General features: G+C 45.4%; 1 protein-coding gene across 2 annotated transcripts; it reads left to right on the top strand.

The window, feature by feature from the left end:
• Nucleotides 1-12,952: 12,952 nt before the first annotated feature.
• Nucleotides 12,953-16,513, top strand: FADD (Fas associated via death domain). Of its 2 annotated transcripts, none has more exons than XM_081166752.1 (3): nt 12,953-13,080; nt 13,406-13,714; nt 16,099-16,513. In XM_081166752.1, exons 2-3 carry the CDS (start codon nt 13,417-13,419, stop codon nt 16,377-16,379), a joined length of 579 nt encoding a protein of 192 aa, XP_081022878.1. In that variant the 5' UTR covers nt 12,953-13,080; nt 13,406-13,416; the 3' UTR covers nt 16,380-16,513. The 2 variants fall into 2 exon arrangements, with proteins under 2 accessions (XP_081022878.1, XP_081022877.1); XM_081166751.1 differs by having other exon boundaries at nt 12,969-13,084.
• Nucleotides 16,514-21,191: the final 4,678 nt, after the last annotated feature.

Genomic DNA, 21,191 nt, shown 5'->3' with positions numbered 1-21,191 from the left:
GTTCTTTACTATTTTTCAATGGGGTTTGTATATAATATTGTATTACGACCTAGAAAATTATATAATGCTTCCTTTTTAAAAAAGAAAAGTAAATGCATATAAAGCTGCTTTAGTTTTTTGTTGAATATTTCTTTGTATAGTTAATATTCCTTCATTGGCTCCTTCAGGCAAATGCCATTTCACAGTACTCTATAGTCATCTAACAGGGAAAAACCAAAAACCAAGGGTTGTTGGACTTGTAATGTCAATATAAAGTGACTGTTAAATTTGGGTTGGCTTTGACACTATTGCTATATTCCTCTAAAGTCTGAAATTTTAGGAGACCACATAGTGTGATCTTTCTGTTGCTCTCTGAACAAAAGTTGGACCTGTTCAAAAATCTGAAGCTTGTTCTCTAGCTATGTCCATACCGACATATAATTGATAGAATTCAATTAACTAATGAATCCCACCAATGAAAGCCCTCACAAGGACTTCTGCTTGTGCAGCAGGACTTTCCCCCTCCCCTGTGTGCCACTTGTGCCCCTACAGTTTGCTCTGGGGGGTCAGGAGAACGCCCAGAACCATACATGGAGGGAGAAAAGAGGAATCATTCTATTTGTCAAGCTGAAATGCTTGCTCTGATGAAACTGTCAACATGGCACAACATCGAATTCTTCCCTTTATTGTGCTTTTCATTTTTGCCCCATGTTGTGGTGGTGCTAAGTTTCTAGAATACATGTGCTTTCTCCTCCCAGAATCACAGATTTACTGCGCCTCCAATAATGCTGAAATTTACCCATGAATCCTGACGTCTATAGCAACAACCTTCCTTGAAAGCTGCTGCTCTTCTCATGAGGGCATCACAATCCTATTTAAAGGATTTTTTTTCCTCCTCCAAAACATTGCACAGCTTGATCCCACTGGTAATTGTACAGACCAGTAAAGACTGCTCTTACCACGGAGGCTGAGACTAATTTCTTGTCACTGAGCAAGGGACTGATAAGCACTTAAAGACTTTACGACTCTGAATTTGCAACAGGGGGAATCCTGGAAATTACAGGCTGGTTAGCTTAATGTCTGTCCTGGGAAAACTGGTGGAAAGTATTGTTAAAGATAAAATAACCAAGCTTTTTAGAGGAACCAGCTGAAGCAGAGCCCAGTGTGCGGCAGCTGTAAAAAAATACAAATTGCATGATAGAGATCAATGAGGAAAAGAAATGAAAATAAAACTGCTAATATAATGCTGTTATACAAGTCTATGGATTTGGAATAGTGCATACAGTTTTGGTTACCTCAACTCAAATAGAATGTTGTAGAGTTGGAAAAGGTTTAGAAAAGGGCAGCCCAAATTATCAAGAGGATGGAGTAACTCTTGTGATGAAAAATTGCATCGACTGGGACTTTTTAGTTTTGAAAAAAGATGAGTAAGCTCCTTCATCAAGTTGTCCACTGTGACCCCAAGGGGTAGCACAGGTAAGGACATTGGAAATGGGAGCAGTCTATTATTATTATTATTATTATTATTATTATTATTATTATACCCAACCCATCTGCCTATGTTGCCCCAGCCACTGAATCATAGAATCATAGAGTTGGAAGAGACCACAAGGGCCATCGAGTCCAACCCCCTGCCAAGCAGGAAACACCATCAGAGCACTCCTGACATATGGTTGTCAAGCCTCTGCTTAAAGACCTCCAAAGTAGGAGACTCCACCACACTCCTTGGCAGCAAATTCCACTGCCAAACAGCTCTTACTGTCAGGAAATTCTTCCTAATGTTTAGGTGGAATTTTCTTTCTTGTAGTTTGGATCCATTGCTCCGTGTCTGCTTCTCTGGAGCAGCAGAAAACAACCTTTCTCCCTCCTCTATATGACATCCTTTTATATATTTGAACATGGCTATCATATCACCCCTTAACCTCCTCTTCTCCAGGCTAAACATGCCCAGCTCCCTTAGCCGTTCCTCATAAGGCATCATTTCCAGGCCTTTGACCATTTTGGTTGCCCTCCTCTGGACACGTTCCAGTTTGTCAGTGTCCTTCTTGAACTGTGGTGCCCAGAACTGGACACAGTACTCCAGGTGAGGTCTGACCAGAGCAGAATACAGTGGCACTATTACTTCCCTTGATCTAGATGCTATACTCCTATTGATGCAGCCCAGAATTGCATTGGCTTTTTTAGCTGCCTCGTCACACTGTTGGCTCATGTCAAGTTTGTGGTCAACCAAGACTCCTAGATCCTTTTCACATGTACTGCTCTCAAGCCAGGTGTCACCCATCTTGTATTTGTGCCTCTCATTTTTTTTTGCCCAAGTGCAATACTTTACATTTCTCCCTGTTAAAGTTCATCTTGTTTGTTTTGGCCCAGTTCTCTAGTCTGTCAAGGTCGTTTTGAAGTGTGATCCTGTCCTCTGGGGTGTTAGCCACCCCTCCCAGTTTGGTGTCATCTGCAAATTTGATCAGGATGCCCTTGAGTCCATCATCCAAGTCGTTGATAAAGATGTTGAATAAGACCGGGCCCAAGACAGAACCCTGTGGCACCCCACTAGTCACTCTTCTCCAGGATGAAGAGGAACCATTGATGAGCACCCTTTGGGTTCGGTCAGTCAGCCAGTTACAAATCCACTGAGTGGTAGCATAGTCAAGTCCGCATTTTACCAGCTTCTTTACAAGAATATCATGGGGCACCTTGTCGAATGCCTTGCTGAAATCAAGGTAGGCTACATCCACTGCGTTCCCTTCATCTACCAGGCTTGTAATTCTGTCAAAAAACGAGATCAGGTTAGTCTGACATGACTTATTTTTCAGAAATCCATGCTGACTATTGGTGATCACAGCATTCCTTTCTAGGTGTTCACAGACCGTTTGCTTAATGATCTGCTCCAGAATCTTCCCTGGTATTGATGTCAGACTGACTGGGCGATATTTATTTGGGTCCTCTCTTTTCCCCGTTTTGAAAATAGGGACAATATTTGCCCTCCTCCAGTCTGCCGTCTGCAGTATTTTTGCTTGGGGTGGGATAAGCATTTAGTCAGCGCTATTGTTTCTTGCTGTGTTTTGTTTTGTTTTGTTTTGTTTTGTTTTGTTTTGTTTGTTTTGTTTTGTTTTGTTTTGTTCTGTTCTGTTTTTATTATTATTATTATTATTATTATTATTATTATTATTATTATTATTCTGTTAAATTATTATATAGTTTGTATTTTGCTTTTTAAGGGGAAGGGTCATGGCTGCCTGGGAGTGGGCCTCAGCCAATAGATTGGGTGGGGCAGGTTCCACAGGGGGGGATGTATTGGGACACCCGATCTCAGTGATCACGGGCAGGAGGAGGAGTTATGCTAAGACCAGACCGTGTCATTACCGAGGAGGCAGGTTTAGTCGTTGTTTGAGGACTATCCTTGCCTGCAAGTCTGGTCCTGACCGGAAGGATACAGTAATCAGCAAGGGAAACCCACATGATCTGAAAGTGTTGCTGTGCAATGCCAGGTCAATGATGAATAAAACCACTGCCATCCACGACCTGATTGTGGATGGAGGATTTGACCTGTCATGTGTGACAAAGACCTAGTTGGATGAAGCAGATGGGCCTGTCCTTGCCGCTGCTTGCCCACCAGGTTTCTCTTACGCACAGCAACCCAGGTCATGTGGGCGGGGAGGGGGGGTTGCAGTGATTTTTAGGAAGTCATTAGTCTGCACCAGGCGTCCTATTGGGAAGACCCAGTTTTCTGAGTGCATGTTCTGTAAGTTGGGCAATAGGGGCAGTACAGGATTCCTACTGGTGTACCGACCTCCCCGCTGCACCAAGGATTACCTGCCCGAGCTGCTTCAGGTCGTGGCGGATATGCTCCTGGAGACACCTAGCTTGATTGTCCTGGGTTGACCTTACAAGGGGCCGCTCGGGACTTCGTGGAAAGCATGGCCTCCATGGGGCTGTCCCTGAATAAGTTTGGCCCAACTCATAGCCGTGGACATGCCTTAGACTTGGTGTTCACCTCTATGGATGTTGGTGATCTGACACTAACTAAAAGCGAAACAAAAGAAGTGCCATGGTCAGATCACTTCCTGGTGCAACTGGACTTCTCCGCAACCCTTCCCCTCTGCAGGGAGGTGGGACTGATTCTGATGGTCGAGCCTACCAAGTGGCAATGGCGACGGCGAAGAGGGCTTTCTTCGCCGCCTCCATTGCATCTGCAGAAAACAGTAGCAGGAGACTTTTTCAGGTGGTTCGCAATCTATTGGAACCACCTGTACCACCGGGGCCTGGTAGGTACCCCAAGATCTCCTGCAATGCTTTTGCAAAGTTTTTTGCAGATAAAATCGCTCAGATTCAGAAGGAGGTAGACTCCACCGTGGGAGCAGGGCCAGGGCGGGAGAGTGCTAGAGTTCTGTCTGGTCCTGTTACATGGGATCAATTCCAATCTGTTACCTCCGAGGATGTGGACAGGCTGCTTGGACAAGTGAAACCGACCACCTGTCTCCTTGATCCTTGCCCATCCTGGCTGATAAAAGCGAGCCGGGAAGGGCTGGGTGATGGGCTCTGCGGGGTGGTGAATGCTTCCCTCTGTGAGGGAGCCTTCCCAGACCCGCTGAAAGAGGCGGTCATTAAACCGCTTCTTAAAAAAACATCTTTAGACCCGGCCAATTTGGCCAATTATCGCCCAGTCTCAAATCTGCCATTCTTGGGCAAGGTGATTGAGCGGGTGGTTGCTGAACAACTCCAAGCACACCTAGAGGAAACGGACCATTTGGATCCCTTCCAATCGGGATTCAGGCCTCACCATGGGACTGAAAGTGCCTTGGTCGCGCTGGTTGATGATCTCCGGTGGGCTAGGGACAGAGGTGAGAGCTGTTTCCTAGTTCTGCTGGATCTCTCAGCGGCCTTTGACACCATAGACCATAACATCCTTCTGGACCGTCTAGAGGGGCTGGGAGCTGGGGGCACTGTCATACAGTGGTCCCGCTCCTTCCTCCTGGGCTGTGTCCAGAAAGTGGGGGTGGGGGATGAGTGTTCAGACCCCTGGGCTCTCACTTGTGGGGTGCCTCAGGGTTCTGTCCTCTCCCCCATGCTTTTTAATATCTATATGAAGCCGCTGGGAGAAATCATCAGGGGGTTTGGACTGGGTGTTCATCAGTATGCAGATGACACCCAGCTCTACCTCTCCTTTAAATCAGAACCAGTGAAGGCGGTGAAGGTCCTGTGTGAGTGCCTGGAGGCAGTTGGAGGATGGATGGCGGCTAACAGATTGAGGTTGAATCCTGACAAGACAGAAGTACTGTTTTGGGGGGGACAGGGAGCAGGTTGGTGTGGGGGATTCCCTGGTCTTGAATGGGGTAACTGTGCCCCTGAAGGACCAGGTGCGCAGCCTGGGAGTCATTTTGGACTCACAGCTGTCCATGGAGGCGCAGGTTAACTCTTGTGTCCAGGGCAGCTGTCTACCAGCTCCTCCTGGTACCAGCTACCAGCTCCTCCTGGTACGCAGGCTAAGACCCTACCTGCCTGCGAACTGTCTCGCCAGAGTGGTGCATGCTCTAGTTATCTCATGCTTGGACTACTGCAATGCGCTCTACGTGGGGCTACCTTTGAAGGTGACCCGGAAACTGCAATTAATCCAGAATGCGGCAGCTAGACTGGTGACTGGGAGTGGCCGCCGGGACCACATAACACCGGTTCTGAGAGATCTGCATTGGCTCCCAGTACGTTTCCGAGCACGATTCAAAATGTTGGTGCTGACCTTTAAAGCCCTAAACGGCCTCGGTCCTGTATACCTAAAGGAGTGTCTCCACCCCCATTGTTCAGCCCGGACACTGAGATCCAGCGCCGAGGGCCTTCTGGCGGTTCCCTCATTGCGAGAAGTGAGGCTACAGGGAACCAGACAGAGGGCCTTCTCGGTAGTGGCGCCCGCCCTGTGGAACGCCCTCCCATCAGATGTCAAAGAGATAAATAATTACCTGACATTCAGAAGACATCTTAAGGCAGCCCTGTTCAGGGAAGTTTTTAATATGTAATGCTGTACTGTTTTTAACACTGATTGGGAGCCGCCCAGAGTGGCTGGGGAAACTCAGCCAGATGGGCGGGGTATAAATAATAAATTATTATTATTATTATTATTATTATTATTATTATTATTATTATTATTATTATACAATCAACCTATATGTTATTAGAATTCAAAGTGTTGGTGCTGACCCTTAAAGCCCTAAACGGCCTCGGACCTGTTTATCTGAAGGAACATCTCCACCCCCATCGTTCAGCCCGGACACAGGTCCATCTCCAAGAGTCTTCTGCTGGTTCCCTCACTGCGTGAAGTGAGGTTACAGGGAACCAGGCAGAGGGCCTTCTACGTGGTGGCGCCCAATCTGTGGAACATCCTCCCACCAGATGTCAAGGAAATAAACAACTATCTGACTTTTAGAAGACATCTGAAGGCAGCCCTGTTTAGGGAAGTTTTTCATGTTTGAAGTTTTATTCTGTTTTTAATGTTCTGTTGAAAGCCGCCCAGAGCTGCTGGGGTAGAAATAATAATATTATAGAAAAGCATCCATGAATCAGTATGGTTACATTTAAGTTGGTAACGCTGTGGGCTGCTAAGTGTTCAAAGCTTCTGTTTGCGAAATGTGCATTATCAAGATGCTGACTGACCTTAGTTCCAATCTCAAGCTGTAAGCAAGAGGAACAGCTCATTGTGGGCACCTTTTCAAAGCATCAGATACAGCTCAGATAAGCTGGTGGCTGTGTTGACTGTGGCTATCATAGTGAAAAGTTCTTCAGATATGAGGCTTCAGCTAATATTCCCTCTGGCAAGTGGAGGCAAGTTTCATCGCCGTGCCTTCCAAGGGCTAGTTTGAAGAAGGATTTGTTTTATGAAAGATTAGCCCACATAATCTACGGAAATAAATTCACCTTTGAAGCATACTGCTAAAGGAGGAGCATGCAGGCAAGAGGCTGTTATGACTGTGTCCCGAACAGTGAACCCTCTTCTCAGTACTGAAAGGGTGTTGTCTGCATGCAAGGATACCAAATTCCATGCAACAGCTATAATGCAAAAACCACACAATCTGAGTGGAAATTAAGAACTATGCTGGTATGAATTACGCTGGTTTCTTTGGTAAGTCACTCGTGCCAAGCAGGACTTGAAAGTGGATGAAAATACTAGGCTGGAACATTTGATTACTTACACACACACACACACACACACACACACACACACACACACTTGTTTGCCAACCTAAGCCAGTATTGTGGGAAAGACGCTGACTTCTGTTTGTATGTTTGAACCAGAAATTACTCACACCCTGTTCTGTTAGCGTTGCTTGACCAGCCCTATTTGATTTCCATAGCACTGTGTTTCTAAGATACAGCACACAAATTATTGGCAGTCTTACTTTGTTTGAGGGTGAATAAATCCCAAGTCAACACAACTACGCCTCAGCGTTTTTAACACTTATCTGCAGCACAACATAGCATAATATACAGGGGTTTGTGTGTGTGTGTGATCAATCCAATGGGCTTCCATCACAGTTGATCAACTCAATGGGCTTCCTCACCATCTTACAGTCCAGAAAAGAAAGGGAAAACACACAGCATGAAACCATCTAAAATAGCTTTAAACAACAAGATTGTTAACTGTTGCATGATTCTTATCCCAATTCCAGTGAAGAAAGAATGGCGAAACTCCCACATATTCTAGGAACCAGGAATAAACAAACTATGATTAAATTCCTCCTAGTTTGAGGAAGTGGGAGCACTAGAGTATTTTTAGATGTTTTCCCTCAGAGATCACATCTTCCCAATGGAGCTTTCAAAGAAAACCTCTCCCCTTTGTCTTTCACCCTTAAAAACCATTTATATCACTTCATGTCTGCTTACAAATTCACATGTATCCTTGTTATTCTTATTCAATTATTTCCGTATGCAATATTGGGGGGGGGGTTTCTCATGATGGCTTGCCAATTTTAACAAAGTTTTGATGGAAGAGTAATCTTTATAGTAAATAAATAAATGTTTTTAGGCAAAACAACCATGAGGGGAAAGTCGTAAGGACCTTTAAAAATGTATCTATAGGTCATCCTTGGAATATTAATTACAACTTTCAAGATCTGCTCACATATTCTTGGATAGACTTAAGACCCTGATATGTCCATTTCCCTGAAAAGTAAGGTTGAAGCAGGTGAGAAACATGCCCTGGTGGCTGAAAAGGGGTGGTGCCTCTTCTGACATCCTACCATTTTCTCAAGTGTCGGCAGTGTTGGGCTGGGATGCAGCCACCTCATATTTTCTGGTTCCTTCCAATTCTATGGGAGATTACAGATTATTTCCTAGTATGACAAAAGTATAACGTGTAGAACTGAGTTTCAGATTGGAAAAATGAAAAGAAAAAAAAACTGGGAGAACCGAAACTGACGCATTCTTCCATCTCTGCTGTCAGCCTAACCTACCTCACAGAGTTGTGAGGATAAAAGCCATGTACACTATCCTGGGCTTCTTGGAGGAAGAATAATAGAATTGTAGTGTTGAATGGGACCCCAGGGATCATCTAGTCCATCCCCTGCAATGCACGAATCTCAACACAGAGTGGGCAATAATCTCAACACAGAGTGGGCAATAATAATAATAATAGTAGTAGTAGTAGTAGTAATAATAATAATAATAATAATAATAATAATAATAATAATAATAATTTTTATTTATATCCTGCCCTCCCCAGCCAAGGCTGGGCTCAGAGCGGCTTACAAGGAATAATAAAAATAAGTTGAATGATTACAACTTCTTACACTTACACTACAATTCTATTATTCTTCCTCCAAGAAGCCCAGGATAGTGTACATGGCTTCCTACCTCCCACCTTTTATCCTCACAACTCTGTGACACGGCAGCTAAAAAAGCCAATGCAATTCTGGGCTGCATCAATAGGAGTATAGCATGTTCAAGGGCAGCCCCGCGTAGAGCGAATTACAGTAGTCAAGCCTGGAGATGACCGTCACATGGATCACTGTGGCCAGGTCGGGGCGGGAAAGGTCATAAAGGTAAGGCATACAACAAAATGCTGTTTCTGGCTGAGGCACTGCTGCTGTTTTTCTCTATCAATGCATTCCCTAGGCTAAGCTGATGTCCTCAGATGTTTTAGACTAGGGGTCAGCAAACTTTTTCAGCAGGGGGCCAGTCCACTGTCCCTCAGACCTTGTGGGGGGGCCAGACTATATGGGGGGGGGGAATGAATGAATTCCTATGCCCCACAAATAACCCAGAGATGCATTTTAAATAAAAGCACACATTCTACTCATGTAAAAACACACTGATTCCTGGACCGTCCGCAGGCCGGATTTAGGAGGCAATTGGGCCGCATCCGGCCCCTGGACCTCCTATAGCCAGGCAGGATGAGGCTGATGGGAGTTGTAGTCCAAAAAAAAATCTGGAAGGCAGCAGGTGGGAGAAAGCTGCCCTAGGCCATGCATGCATGCACTTCAAGTTACAGTGACAATTTGTTGTGCTAAAGATGTGGGAATTAGTGTGTCATTTCGTCCGCTTGCACCATAACACCAGTTTGGCTACTTGCACAACTTGGAATACAAGTTTGTGTGGGAAAGACTGGGATTCTTACTTCCAGGGCTTCAATATCGGTTTGAAGTTGGTGGCAAAATAAATTATAGAAACAATTTTCTCTTTAGGGAAAAAAAAAGTTGAATGCAAGCTATGCAATGAAAAAGGAATTCCCTTCTTATTCATTCTTTCTGAACTGGTATGAGTAACCAGCCTAGTCATATCCTGTACTGCTTATTGACAGGACTGAAGATAATCTGCTCCCTGTGAATAGAAAGGACAACGCCCTTTCTAACAGAATATTAACAAACCTTTCCTTTTCCTGGGAAGGAGAAGTGATGACTCATGAAAAAGGAAAGGAAAGGATCAGGGTATCTACTTACATTTGGATCATATCCAGACAGTGTAAAATATACACCCTAACCATTTTTTTTTAAAATCAGAATTAGAGACTTTCCATACTCTCATTCAGCAAATACCTCTGACTCCTGACAGGTACAGCTGCTTTTGCTGCAGGTCCCAGGATTCCTTAGGGGGAAAAGTCATGACTGTTAAAGCAGCATCACAGTGCTTTAAATGTGTAGTGCAGAGGTGGCCAGAGAGATTTGGAGGTCTTTAATGCGGGTGGCGCTGTGGGTTAAACCACAGAGCCTAGGACTTGCCGATCAGAAGGTCGGCGGTTCGAATCCCCGCGATGGGGTGAGCTCCCATTGCCCGGTCCCTGCTCCTGCCAACCTAGCAGTTCGAAAGCACGTCAAAGTGCAAATAGATAAATAGGTACCGCTCCGGTGGGAAGGTAAACGGCATTTCCGTGCGCTGCTCTGGTTCTCCAGAAGCGGCTTAGTCATGCTGGCCACATGACCCAGAAGCTGTATGCTGGCTCCCTTGGCCAATAAAGCAAGATGAGCGCCGCAACCACAGAGTCGGTCACGACTGGACCTAATGGTCAGGAGTCCCTTTTGTTGTTTAGTCGTTTAGTCGTGTCCGACTCTTCGTGACCCCATGGACCAGAGCACGCCAGGCACTCCTGTCTTCCACTGCCTCCCGCAATTTGGTCAAACTCATGCTGGTAGCTTCGAGAACACTGTCCAACCTTCTCGTCCTCTGTCGTCCCCTTCTCCTTGTGCCCTCCATCTTTCCCAACATCAGGGTCTGTTCCAGGGAGTCTTCTCTTCATACACACATATGTTGAAAACAAGTAACGAAAATAACGTAGCTAGCATGCCTGCTTGCCTTCCTTTCTATATCTTGACTGGAATTTGCAAGAGGTATTGGAACCTATTCAAAAGGAAAAGGGGCCAATTTAATCTTTCTTTGAGATTTTTCAAGGCAAGACTGGCCCTGCTTCTGCTAGGCCTGCTTTAGGTCAAGAGCAGATCTCCTAGTGGGAGGGAGCTACAGCAACTGCCTTACCGCTGCTTACCAGGAGGGGGAGACATGGCAGGGGCACTGCAGGTGCACCAGGAGGAGCACTGGATTGGCTGGCCTGGTGTGGCCACTGTCTCCCCCTACTGGTAAGAGGGAATGATGATGCTGGGAGATGAAGGCTGCTCCTCTGTCCCACCATACAAACCACTGCTGCTTTAGATGTAGGTTTTAAAGAGCTAACAAATGAAATATTTGTTAAGGAGAGATCATTTCTCCTGTGATTCAGGTAATGCCTATGGCAAAATGGTGACTGTATAGTAACTCTTCAGATGGAGGCTCAACACGGTTGAATATTTCATTTCATTTGGCAGGATTTATATACCACCTAATCATCATAACCTTAATTTATATAACCTTTGAATCAAAAGGGATTTCCCTGTACCAGAGTTTCCCAAGTTGTAGTCAGCAGATCAAGTTTCATAAGGTCATCTGCAGCACACTTGTGAAGAACACTTACAATCTGAATTCTATAGAATACAATAACATTCAATATAAGAAATAAAAGAAGCACCGAAAAGGCAATTAAAAATCATATAGCATCCGACACAGCACACTATAATTGCTACAAGAGGAAGAAAGGTAAGAGTGTGTAAACTGTTGGTCTTTTTAATGGTTTTTCCAAAGAAAGGAATATATTTTCTGTGGTTTCCAGTTCTTTGAACTCCCTCTGCTGGACTTGAACAGATATTGCTAGCAGAAAACTAGACTTGAGTGCTAGACCACGAAGCACAGAACTAAAGTGGATTTAAAGTGCTGTCTCCCTAGTGCAACAAACCCACTTTCTTTCTTAAAAGTGACTTTTAAACTATGATTTAGAATGGAAGGCAAGAAGCGTTGGGGGGGCACTGAATTTTGGCGTCGCACAGGGTGCTGCTGCTGGAATTTGAGGCCCCAAGATCCGCCTCTGATTGTGTTTTTACATACTGAAATCCCATTGAAAACAGTGTTATTTGATTCCCTATAAACATAGGAGTGAGTCAGAGCATTGCTCCATCTAGCTCACTATTGTCTACACAGATTGGCAGCAGCTCTCCAGGAACTCAGGGGACATTTCCAGCCCTATCTGCGTATTCTGGGAATTGAGCCTGGCACCTAACACTGAGCCATGGATCTTGGCCCCAAAATATGCACTCACCTGCACACATTGCACTCTAAATATCTCCCCTTGGAAAGCAATATGACTTTAAAGTGCTTGGCTTTGACTGCCCAAAGCATTTTTATCCATTGTATTTATTTACATAAATCAGAATGTGCAATATTTTTTTTAAAAAAAATTAAGTATGTAATAAAGGACATACATTTCAATAACATACAAGAAGGAAGGAAGGAAGACTGTACAACTGAATTAAAATTAAGCATATGCACAAAATACAAATCCCTCAAAAGAATTTTTATTATTGGTACAGGGAGGGGATAGTGGTTAATCAATCAATCAATCAATCAATCAATTAATAATTTTGATTGTTTTCTTTTATTACATACAGCATTACAAATGTTTGAGAAGTGCAGAAATAAAACAACGACTTTGCCCTTTTGACATCATACAATGTCCACAACTTAGAAAAGCAGTTGTCCTATCTTTAAAAGACATCTGAAGGCAGCCCTGTTTAGGAAAGTTTTTAATATTTAATGCTTTACTGTTTTTAACATTTGATTGGGAGCCGCCCAGAGTGGGCAGGGAAACTCAGCCAGATGGGCGGGGTATAAATAAATTTATTATTATTATTATTATTATTATTATTATTATTATTATTATTATTATTATTATTATTATTATTAGAAAATACAATACAATGTTTAATAAACCATGTTTCTGCAACGGAGCAGACAGATCAGTTTTAATGCGGTGTGTAACAACACCTCCATATTTTTAAGTGAAATGCTTAAGTAGAAAAGCCGTACATTTATTTCTGAGCTTCTGCCTGGCTCGATACGTGTTAACAGCGGCGCTAGTTGCAAAAGCTGTGCCAATGCTGCCCCCTGGTGTCCGCGGAGCGCCCTGCGATTCTCTCCCTTGCCTCGGATTTCCGGAGAGAGGCAAGCTGCGCCGCGTGGGCGGAGGGCCCCGAAAGGGAAGCGACCTCCCTCCGGATGACGCCGGAGCCTCCGGATCGACAACAAAGTTCCAACCAGGAAGTAAGTATGTAAAGCTTTCTAAAAACTTAAGTTTTCCATTTTTTCCAACCTCCTATCGAGATTTCAGCGCCGCGCAAAAAGTTTCCTAGCGTTTGTTTGGGGGGGAAAGTTTAGAAAACAAAGTGAAAGAGAAAGTCAGATTTTAAAAAGTTGCGTTTTCTGCCCGATGATCGCCCTGGGGTTCAAATGCATCTTTGCTAGATGTTTCTCTGCCCATAAAAAAAAAACTGCATTAAAGCAGTATTCTATTTAAAAAGGAGAAAGGTTTCCTGAATACTGATGCCTTTCATATGGGCACCCTAACCTCCCGCCTTGCTCTTCCTAGGTTCCCCAGAAATGGATCCGTTTTTGGATCTTCTGAATTTATTCTCGAGGAGCCTTTCTCCAAAGGAGCTCGCCGATCTCAAGTTCCTTTGCCGGGATCGCATTGGCAAAAAAAAGCTCGAGGCCGTGCAAAGTGGCCTCGATCTATTCAACATTTTCCTGGAACAGGAAATAGTTACGAGGACCAAGGTTGAGTTCTTGGAGCACGCGTTCAAAAGCCTGCAAAGAGAAGATCTGCTGACTTTGCTCAGGCAGTTTGAAGACGGCGCAAGTGGGGACCCGGAAGAGCAGCTGGATGCGCAAGAAAAACGTAGGTGGAAATGGCTTTTTTGTTTAATCGAAGGAAGTGGGCTGTGGCATATGAAAATTTGTTTCTTTATTATTGTGTTTGTAGCCTGTAAGGAGCTAAAGGTGTTCTACACCCTTACTCTGGCTTTTGACACTTGAGGTGTATATTTTCAGGACCCACCTTAGTTTTGTAATTTTAAGTTGTTTTGCACAGTTTTTAAATTTGTGTTTTAATATTGACTATGTCATTTAATTGTTGTGACTTGACCATAGGGCTTAGGGTAAATTCTTAATACTACTACTACTAATAGTAATAGTAATAATAATAATAATAATGCTGCCTGAAGCAGCTCAGTTCACCTTTTTGTATTGCATAACCTTCAACTTTTTGAGGGACACGGGTGGCGCTGTGGGTTAAACCACAGAGCCTAGGACTTGACGATAAGAAGGTTGGCGGTTCAAATCCCCACGATGGGGTGAGCTGCCGTTGCTCGGTCCCAGCTCCTGCCTACCTAGCAGTTCGAAAGCATGTCAAAGTGCAAGTATATAAATAGGTACTGCTCCGGCGGGAAGGTAAACGGCATTTCCATGCGCTGCTCTGGTTCTCCAGAAGCGGCTTAGTCATGCTGGCCTCATGACCCGGAAGCTGTACGCCGGCTCCCTCGACCAGTAAAGCAAGATAGATGAGTGCTGCAACCCCAGAGACAGCCACGGCTGGACCTAATGGTCAGGGGTCCCTTTACCTTTACCTTTTAACCTTCAACTTTAGCTTCATCTTGTTCAAGCTGCTATTAAAGCTGATCAAGCTGTCTTGTCTAGGGTTCTTGCTTTTAACAACTTGAAACGATTTGCTTAGCCCACTAACCGTATTTAGGTGTTTGCACGCCTGTACACGTGAGGCCTTAGAGCAGCTTTCACCACTACAACTCCCATCAGCCCCAGCCAGTTTGGCCATTTTGACTGGGGCTGATGGGAGTTGTAGTTGGAAACAACTGGAGGCCCCAGACTGGCAGAGGAGTGACTTAGAGTGAGGAGGAGGTGCATTGGCAAGCCCACCCTCCAGCGTTCCCTTGTGCATGGGCTCATATTTAGGCCCTCAGATGTTCAGCATAAAGGACTTATGGGGGCTTCTGCATACATTTGACTGAATGCATGAAGAAGCATCCCTATGATTGAGAGTTCTAATAACACAAGCATTATCATGATGCTTCCAACACGCTCAGACATCCTCTCCAGCTCTTCACACTGAACACTTGAAAGTCTGAAGAGGAGCCTCTATGTAAACATTGGGGACAGGATTTGACTGTGCACCTCTGCCTCCTCCCTGCTTTAAGGCTTTGTGTGAACCCCTGAATAGGGCTAATGCCATCTGCATTCCAGAACTCCTCTTATTTTTTATTTTTTTATTTTTTGCTTTTTTTGCTTACAGGTATCCTGCAAGGAAAAAAGATGGTAACTCTTTTCCTGTTTCCCGATATAGAAATAAACAGACACTTTGTGTGTGCTTGCAGGAAATGATGTTTGCAAGCATCGCCAAGCTGCTGATCAGTGGTGCCTGCAAAGCATTGGGCCCAGGGATTCCCAGTATTCGACAATCAGCTTTTCACTGCTGGCAGAAGGCAGTTAGAAACTCCTTTGAGCTATGGCCTTTTCTGAGCTTCTCAAATCTGACCAATGGGCCTGATTGTTCTCTCTCCCCCACCTCTTCACCATTAGCCAAGTTTGACAGATGAGTGAGGCTGCTCACTTGTCCATCACCTGATGTCACAATGGCAGGTGATACACACACACATGCATGCCTGGTTTGAAATCAGAGTGTGTGGGCAAATGCACTGTGCACAAAGTACCAGCGATCAGCTGATTGTCAAGTACTGGGAATCCCTGGGCCCAGTGCTTTGCATGGGGTTTTGTAGGCAGCACCGATCAACTGCTTGGCAATGCCTGCAAACCTCATTTCATCACGGCCAAGTAACTGCACGTTCCACTCCACATCTGGCATCATGTATGGTGTCAGGTGTAGGGCATGTGGGTGTGGCTTGGCCGAAAAGACCTCATGGGCCAAATGGGGAGGCCTGATGGCCTTATTTAGGCCCCCGGGCTGGAGGCTCCTTACTCCTTAAGTACAGTCAAAGGTTGGCCAGTGAACTTCTCGCTGGGTATATAGATACCCAGAGGCCCTGCACACCTCAAGGTGAAAAATGGGGTTGGCTGGGTGGCAAATATGGGCAGTAGCACCCAGACTGGAGTCCTGTCCCATCTCTTGAGTGTTACGCCATAACCCCGAGTGTTTCACAGTAGGACAAGTAGGAGGGTCAAGACAGAGTATTCTCTGGAGTATGGCAGGAGGAGCGTTAAATGGTTCATTGTGAATTAGCAAGTTGATGCAAACTATGATTTTGTTTTTAGGTAAGCTGGACAGAGCATTTGAGATCATATGTGATCACGTTGGGAAAAACTGGAAAATGCTCATTCGAAAACTTGGCATCTCAGAAGTCAAAATCGATAGAATTGTAACCGCCAATCCATATAACATGCATGAACAAATGATGCAATCGCTTCTAGAGTGGCGGAAATCAAGGGGGAAGGAAGCAAAGGTTGACGATGTAATAAAAGCCCTCAAGAACTGTCATATGAAACTTGCGGCAGACTATGTTGAAGAAGCTTTGCAACGGGAAACTGAACAATGAAATCAATGGGAAAAGATGACATGAAATGGAAAATTAAAGACACAGTTGAGCTGTCATTAAAAAAAAAAACACAAATTGGTTGGGGCCTGTGGCTGCTATAGACAAACCACTTACAGAACTGCATTTGCACTTAACCTTGCTTAGTTCTTTCTCTTCTTGCTCTCTGCTTTGCTCCAAGACTGATTTATGGGTCAATCTGAGGGTCTCACCCAGCAAGCTGGGAGGTCGGCTTCTGCTAGCTAGCATCATGTAGTCAGGATGTTATACATTCCCAGCACAAAAGCTGAAAAGGAGGAAACACAAGCACTCCAAAACACACAGCCCATAGCAAATAGAAGCATCCAGTACTGGGATGGGAAATGGGCCAGACTGCAGGCTGGATTCCTTAATCCTCCACTCTCTGTGGGCCACCTTTGACAGGTGGAACTACCCACCAGCCAAGTCAGCTGCCATTACATAGATAGCAAGTGACTGGCACCACACCTATTAGAGTTCACCTGAGCAGGAGCTACAGTAGCCTCCTTCAAAGATGGGCTTTCAGAGCCAATCAGCTGAATTCCAGAGCAATATTGCACGTTCTCACCAGCAAGTAGGCTCCTACATTGGTCAGGCATATAGGGAGCCAGTCCATTTCCAGAAACAGGAAAATACCCCCATGGCATCCCAGAGCCAGTGTGGTGTAGTGGTTAAGAGCGGTAGTCTCATAATCTGGTGAACCGGGTTCGATTCCCCGCTCCTCCACATGCAGCTGCTGGGTGACCTTGGGCCAGTCACACTTCTCTGAAGTCTCTCAGCCCCACTCATCTCACAGAGTGTTTGTTGTGGGGGAGGAAGGGAAAGGAGAATGTGAGCTGCTTTGAGACTCCTTTGGGTAGTGATAAAGCGGGATATCAAATCCAAACTCTTCTTCTTCTCTTCCCCACTACATGCAATGTGTGGGATACCATGAAGCTCTAATCACGCAGAACAGTGGTTCTCACACCTTTTTCTCCGAGCCACACATTCAGAATAAAAAATTGCTTGCACCACACCACATTTTTTAGAAGAAATCCATTGGGAAACAAAAAAGAAACAACAACTAGCAGTCCTTGATTTATAACATAGAACACATGGTCATGGGACATCCAGAAAGTAAAAAACTGCAGCTACATAAGAACATGAATCATTCCCAAAATATGATACTGGTTGCTCTTGAATCTCCCAGCCCCACTTGCCATCCTCTCTTGCCATACCCTTTAAGAACCACTGCTGTAGAGCAACCCGGGTTTCTTGTGTGAGAGGTCCCAGGTTTAGGCCTGGATGTGAACTCTCACTGGGTGCAGCTGGGAAGAGTACAAACAGGCACACTGGGGAGAATGTTGTGGCAGCCAATCGGGGCGAGTTCTGCATGAGCCAGCATCCCATATAGCGAATTGCCTGCCTCCAGGCTGGTTTTACCATCAACCATTGCCTCTCCCTGGCCCCTGCACCTCTCTCCCCACGCCACAGCATTCACCACAGTACTCATGATCGCCTCAGAGGGTGCCACCATCCCTTTACCCTAAACCAGAGTAGCCAATGTAGAGCCTGCCTGATGTTGTTAGACTTCAGTTCCCATCAGCCACAGCCAGCCTGGCCAATGGTCAAGGATGATGGGAGTTGTAGTCCAGCAGCATCTGGAGAGCCACAGCCTTCCCCATTCATGTCATTGGAGCTCCTGCTCTTCTCCAAGCTTACCATGAACCCGGATTGCCTGTGCTGTTTGTAGCACCTGTGTCACAAATTGGCTACCCAGGTGACTTTATAAGGACTTTGTGGTTGCTTCCACCAGCAGAGGTCCACCATATTGTTATTTCTGTCTAAATGGAAAAACAACTATTGAATAGATCTTTTTTGGGGGGTGGGACCATTCAGTGAACATTTGAGCGGAGTGGTGGGACTGTACGTACTAGGCCTGTACCCAATGCCATCTTGCCCCTCTGGCACATACAGCATTAGTCAGAAAGCACCCAGCATGTATACTGTTGTACGTATCAAGTTCTTGAATGTCAAGGAAAGCGGTATGTCTGTACATGTTGGGCCCCAGTCTGGGAGCTTCGGCTGGTGCACAAGGCAGCGGCTAGACTGCTGATGGGGCAGATGGACTGCCTGAGCTCGTGTATCCCCATTTGATCCTTGAGATCATCTGGAAGATCGCAGTTAGTTGTCCCCATGTTACAGAGGCCCCACCTGCCTCGACCAGAATTTGGACATTTAAGGTTAGCCCGTCCCAAGCGGAGATTCTGCAGGCTTTCACACTTTTGACTTTCAGGCGTCCCTTGAAGACTATTCTGACAGGTTTATGCAGTTGTTTAACTTTTTCTTGAGTAGCCAATCATTTTAATGATTGTTCTGTTCTGCTCTTAAAGTACATAACAGTAATACAAGGTAACTTTGGTTCTTGAACTCAATCTGTTCCAGGAGTCCGTTCAACTCCCAAAACAGTTCAAAAACCAAGGCACGGCTTCTGATTGGCTGCAGGAGCTTCCTGCAATCAAGTGGAAGCCGTGCCAGACATTCAGCTTCCGAGAAATGTTTGCAAACCAGAACACTTACTTCTGGGTTTGCAGTGTTGGGGAGCCAAAACGTGAGAGTACCAAGGCATTTGAGAACCAAGGTACGACTGTAATAGATAGTATGTTGGTTATATAGCCATATTCACAGTGTTCAAAATTAGCCAGGCACATTTTGCACCTGGTTAAACCACAGAGCCTAGGACTTGCTGATCAGAAGGTCGGCGGTTCGAATCCCCATGACGCGGTGAGCTCCCGTTGCTCGGTCCCTTCTCCTCCCAACCTAGCAGTTCGAAGGCACGAAGTGCAGGTAGATAAATAGCGGGAAGGTAAATGGCGTTTCCGTGCGCTGCTCTGGTTCACCAGAAGTGGCTTAGTCATGCTGGCCGCATGACCTGGAAGCTGTACGCCGGCTCCCTCGGCCAGTAAAGCGAGATGAGCACCGCAACCCCAGAGTCGTCTGCGACTGGACCTAACGGTCAGGGGTCCCTTTACCTTATTGGCCACTTGCCACCAAGTGAAGATGCCCGGGTGGCAGGATGGCGCCTGGAGGTGCTTGCCTGGGGATCCTTGGACCTGGACTGTTTTCACACACTAGCAGCGCATCCTGTAGAATTCTATCCATTGTATTTTATCTGCACAATCAGAATGAGTTTCAGGAACCAAAAAGCAGTATTGAAAAGTACAACTTAGGAGCTGCCTGGCCCAAAAATGGCAACTAGGCATTTCTTTTTGGCAACTGTAACCCCAGTTAAAGGAGCCATTTGGCACCTACCGTAGCTTATATATTTGAGTTTCTATCACTGCTTATCCATGTGCCTGGTGTGTCTGCAAAAGGGACCTGCCCTTGCCCCAAGGTGCTACATTTCCTTTTCACGCTTGTGCAGCTTGAAAGACTGCCGGTTAACTGGCGCATTCTTTGTGTTTGGCACTAGGAAGGAATTGGCAGATCCTGAATCTAGCGTTGAATTTACAAAATAACGTTACAAGACAGCAACATGTAGCTGACATGCTTTCCGCTAACATCTCGCACACGGCTGGCTTTGTTGCTTGTAAAATTGGCAAGTTAATACTTGACTTCAGCTGCAATAAACTTTCTCGGGGACTCTACCACAATTTTAATTACTATATTTCTGAGCTATGGAAAGCGAATCTCACATGAATTTCACATGAGTGCTGCAGACATTCTCAAGTACACGAGTGAAGAAGCAATCCATGGCTTTTTCTTTGATGTTCTGCACGTACAATTTTCAGTAACTGAACCGTAGCTGAACAACTTTTGGACAGAGGCGATCTGTGTAATTAAAGACCCATCGTACAGAGAAATGAATGAAAGTGGAACAAGCATTGTGATCTGTCATTTTGTGGTGTTTAGGTGCCAAATTTGAATGCCTGGAAGGATTCCAAAAGTCAAGCACCTTATTTTTATTTTTTAAGACTCTGAAAACTGCAGTGGTACCTCGGGTTAAGTACTTAATTCGCTCTGGAGGTCCGTACTTAACCTGAAACTGTTCTTAACCTGAAGCAGCACTTTAGTTAATGGGGCCTCCTGCTGCTGCTGCTGCGCCGCCGGAGCACAATTTCTGTTCTCATCCTAAAGCAAAGTTCTTAACCTGAAGCACTATTTCTGGGTTAGCGGAGTCTGTAACCTGAAGCGTATGTAACCTGAAGTGTATGTAACCCGAGGTACCACTGTATAGTGATTGTTATGTAAAGTAGGCTTTGACTCCCCTTTTCTGCACCACCAGCATCATGCAGTCAGAAAGGCCCTCAAAGGTCACAGTCACCTGCCATTGCCTGCAATCCACTGCTACACTATCCCTGATAGGTGGACATCCAGCCTCTACCACACCACAACCACAGTGAAAGCTGTGTGCTTCTGAATGCCGGTTTCTGGAAACCACAGGAAGGGAGAGTACCCATTGCTCAGGTCCTGCTTGTGAGCTTCCCATGAACATCTGGTTGGCCATTGTGAGAACAGGAAACTGGATTAGATGAGCCATTCTCCTGGTCCAGCAGGACTCTTGTGATTTTATGACCAGCCAAGGAAAAGGGGAATCCGTTGGAACTGACATACCAGTTGTCTGTGCCCAGGGCACGTTCCTGAATGTGCCTGTGTCATTCCTAGCAAGAAGGCTGGGTGGCTTCTTCTCTTCTGGCTGGGCTTCTGTGAAACTTAAAAGAAAACACGAGGCAGTTCAGCAAGGGTAGTGCTAATCTTTGTTCATCTTCATGCCAGAAAACACTTGCTGAAATTCTGCTTGATGTGTGGCTGTTCAAG

The sequence above is a fragment of the Podarcis bocagei genome (genome assembly GCF_964188305.1).
Source record: "Podarcis bocagei genome assembly, chromosome: 1".
Lineage (NCBI taxonomy): Eukaryota > Metazoa > Chordata > Lepidosauria > Squamata > Lacertidae > Podarcis > Podarcis bocagei.
This window is presented reverse-complemented; position numbering and strand designations above follow the sequence as displayed.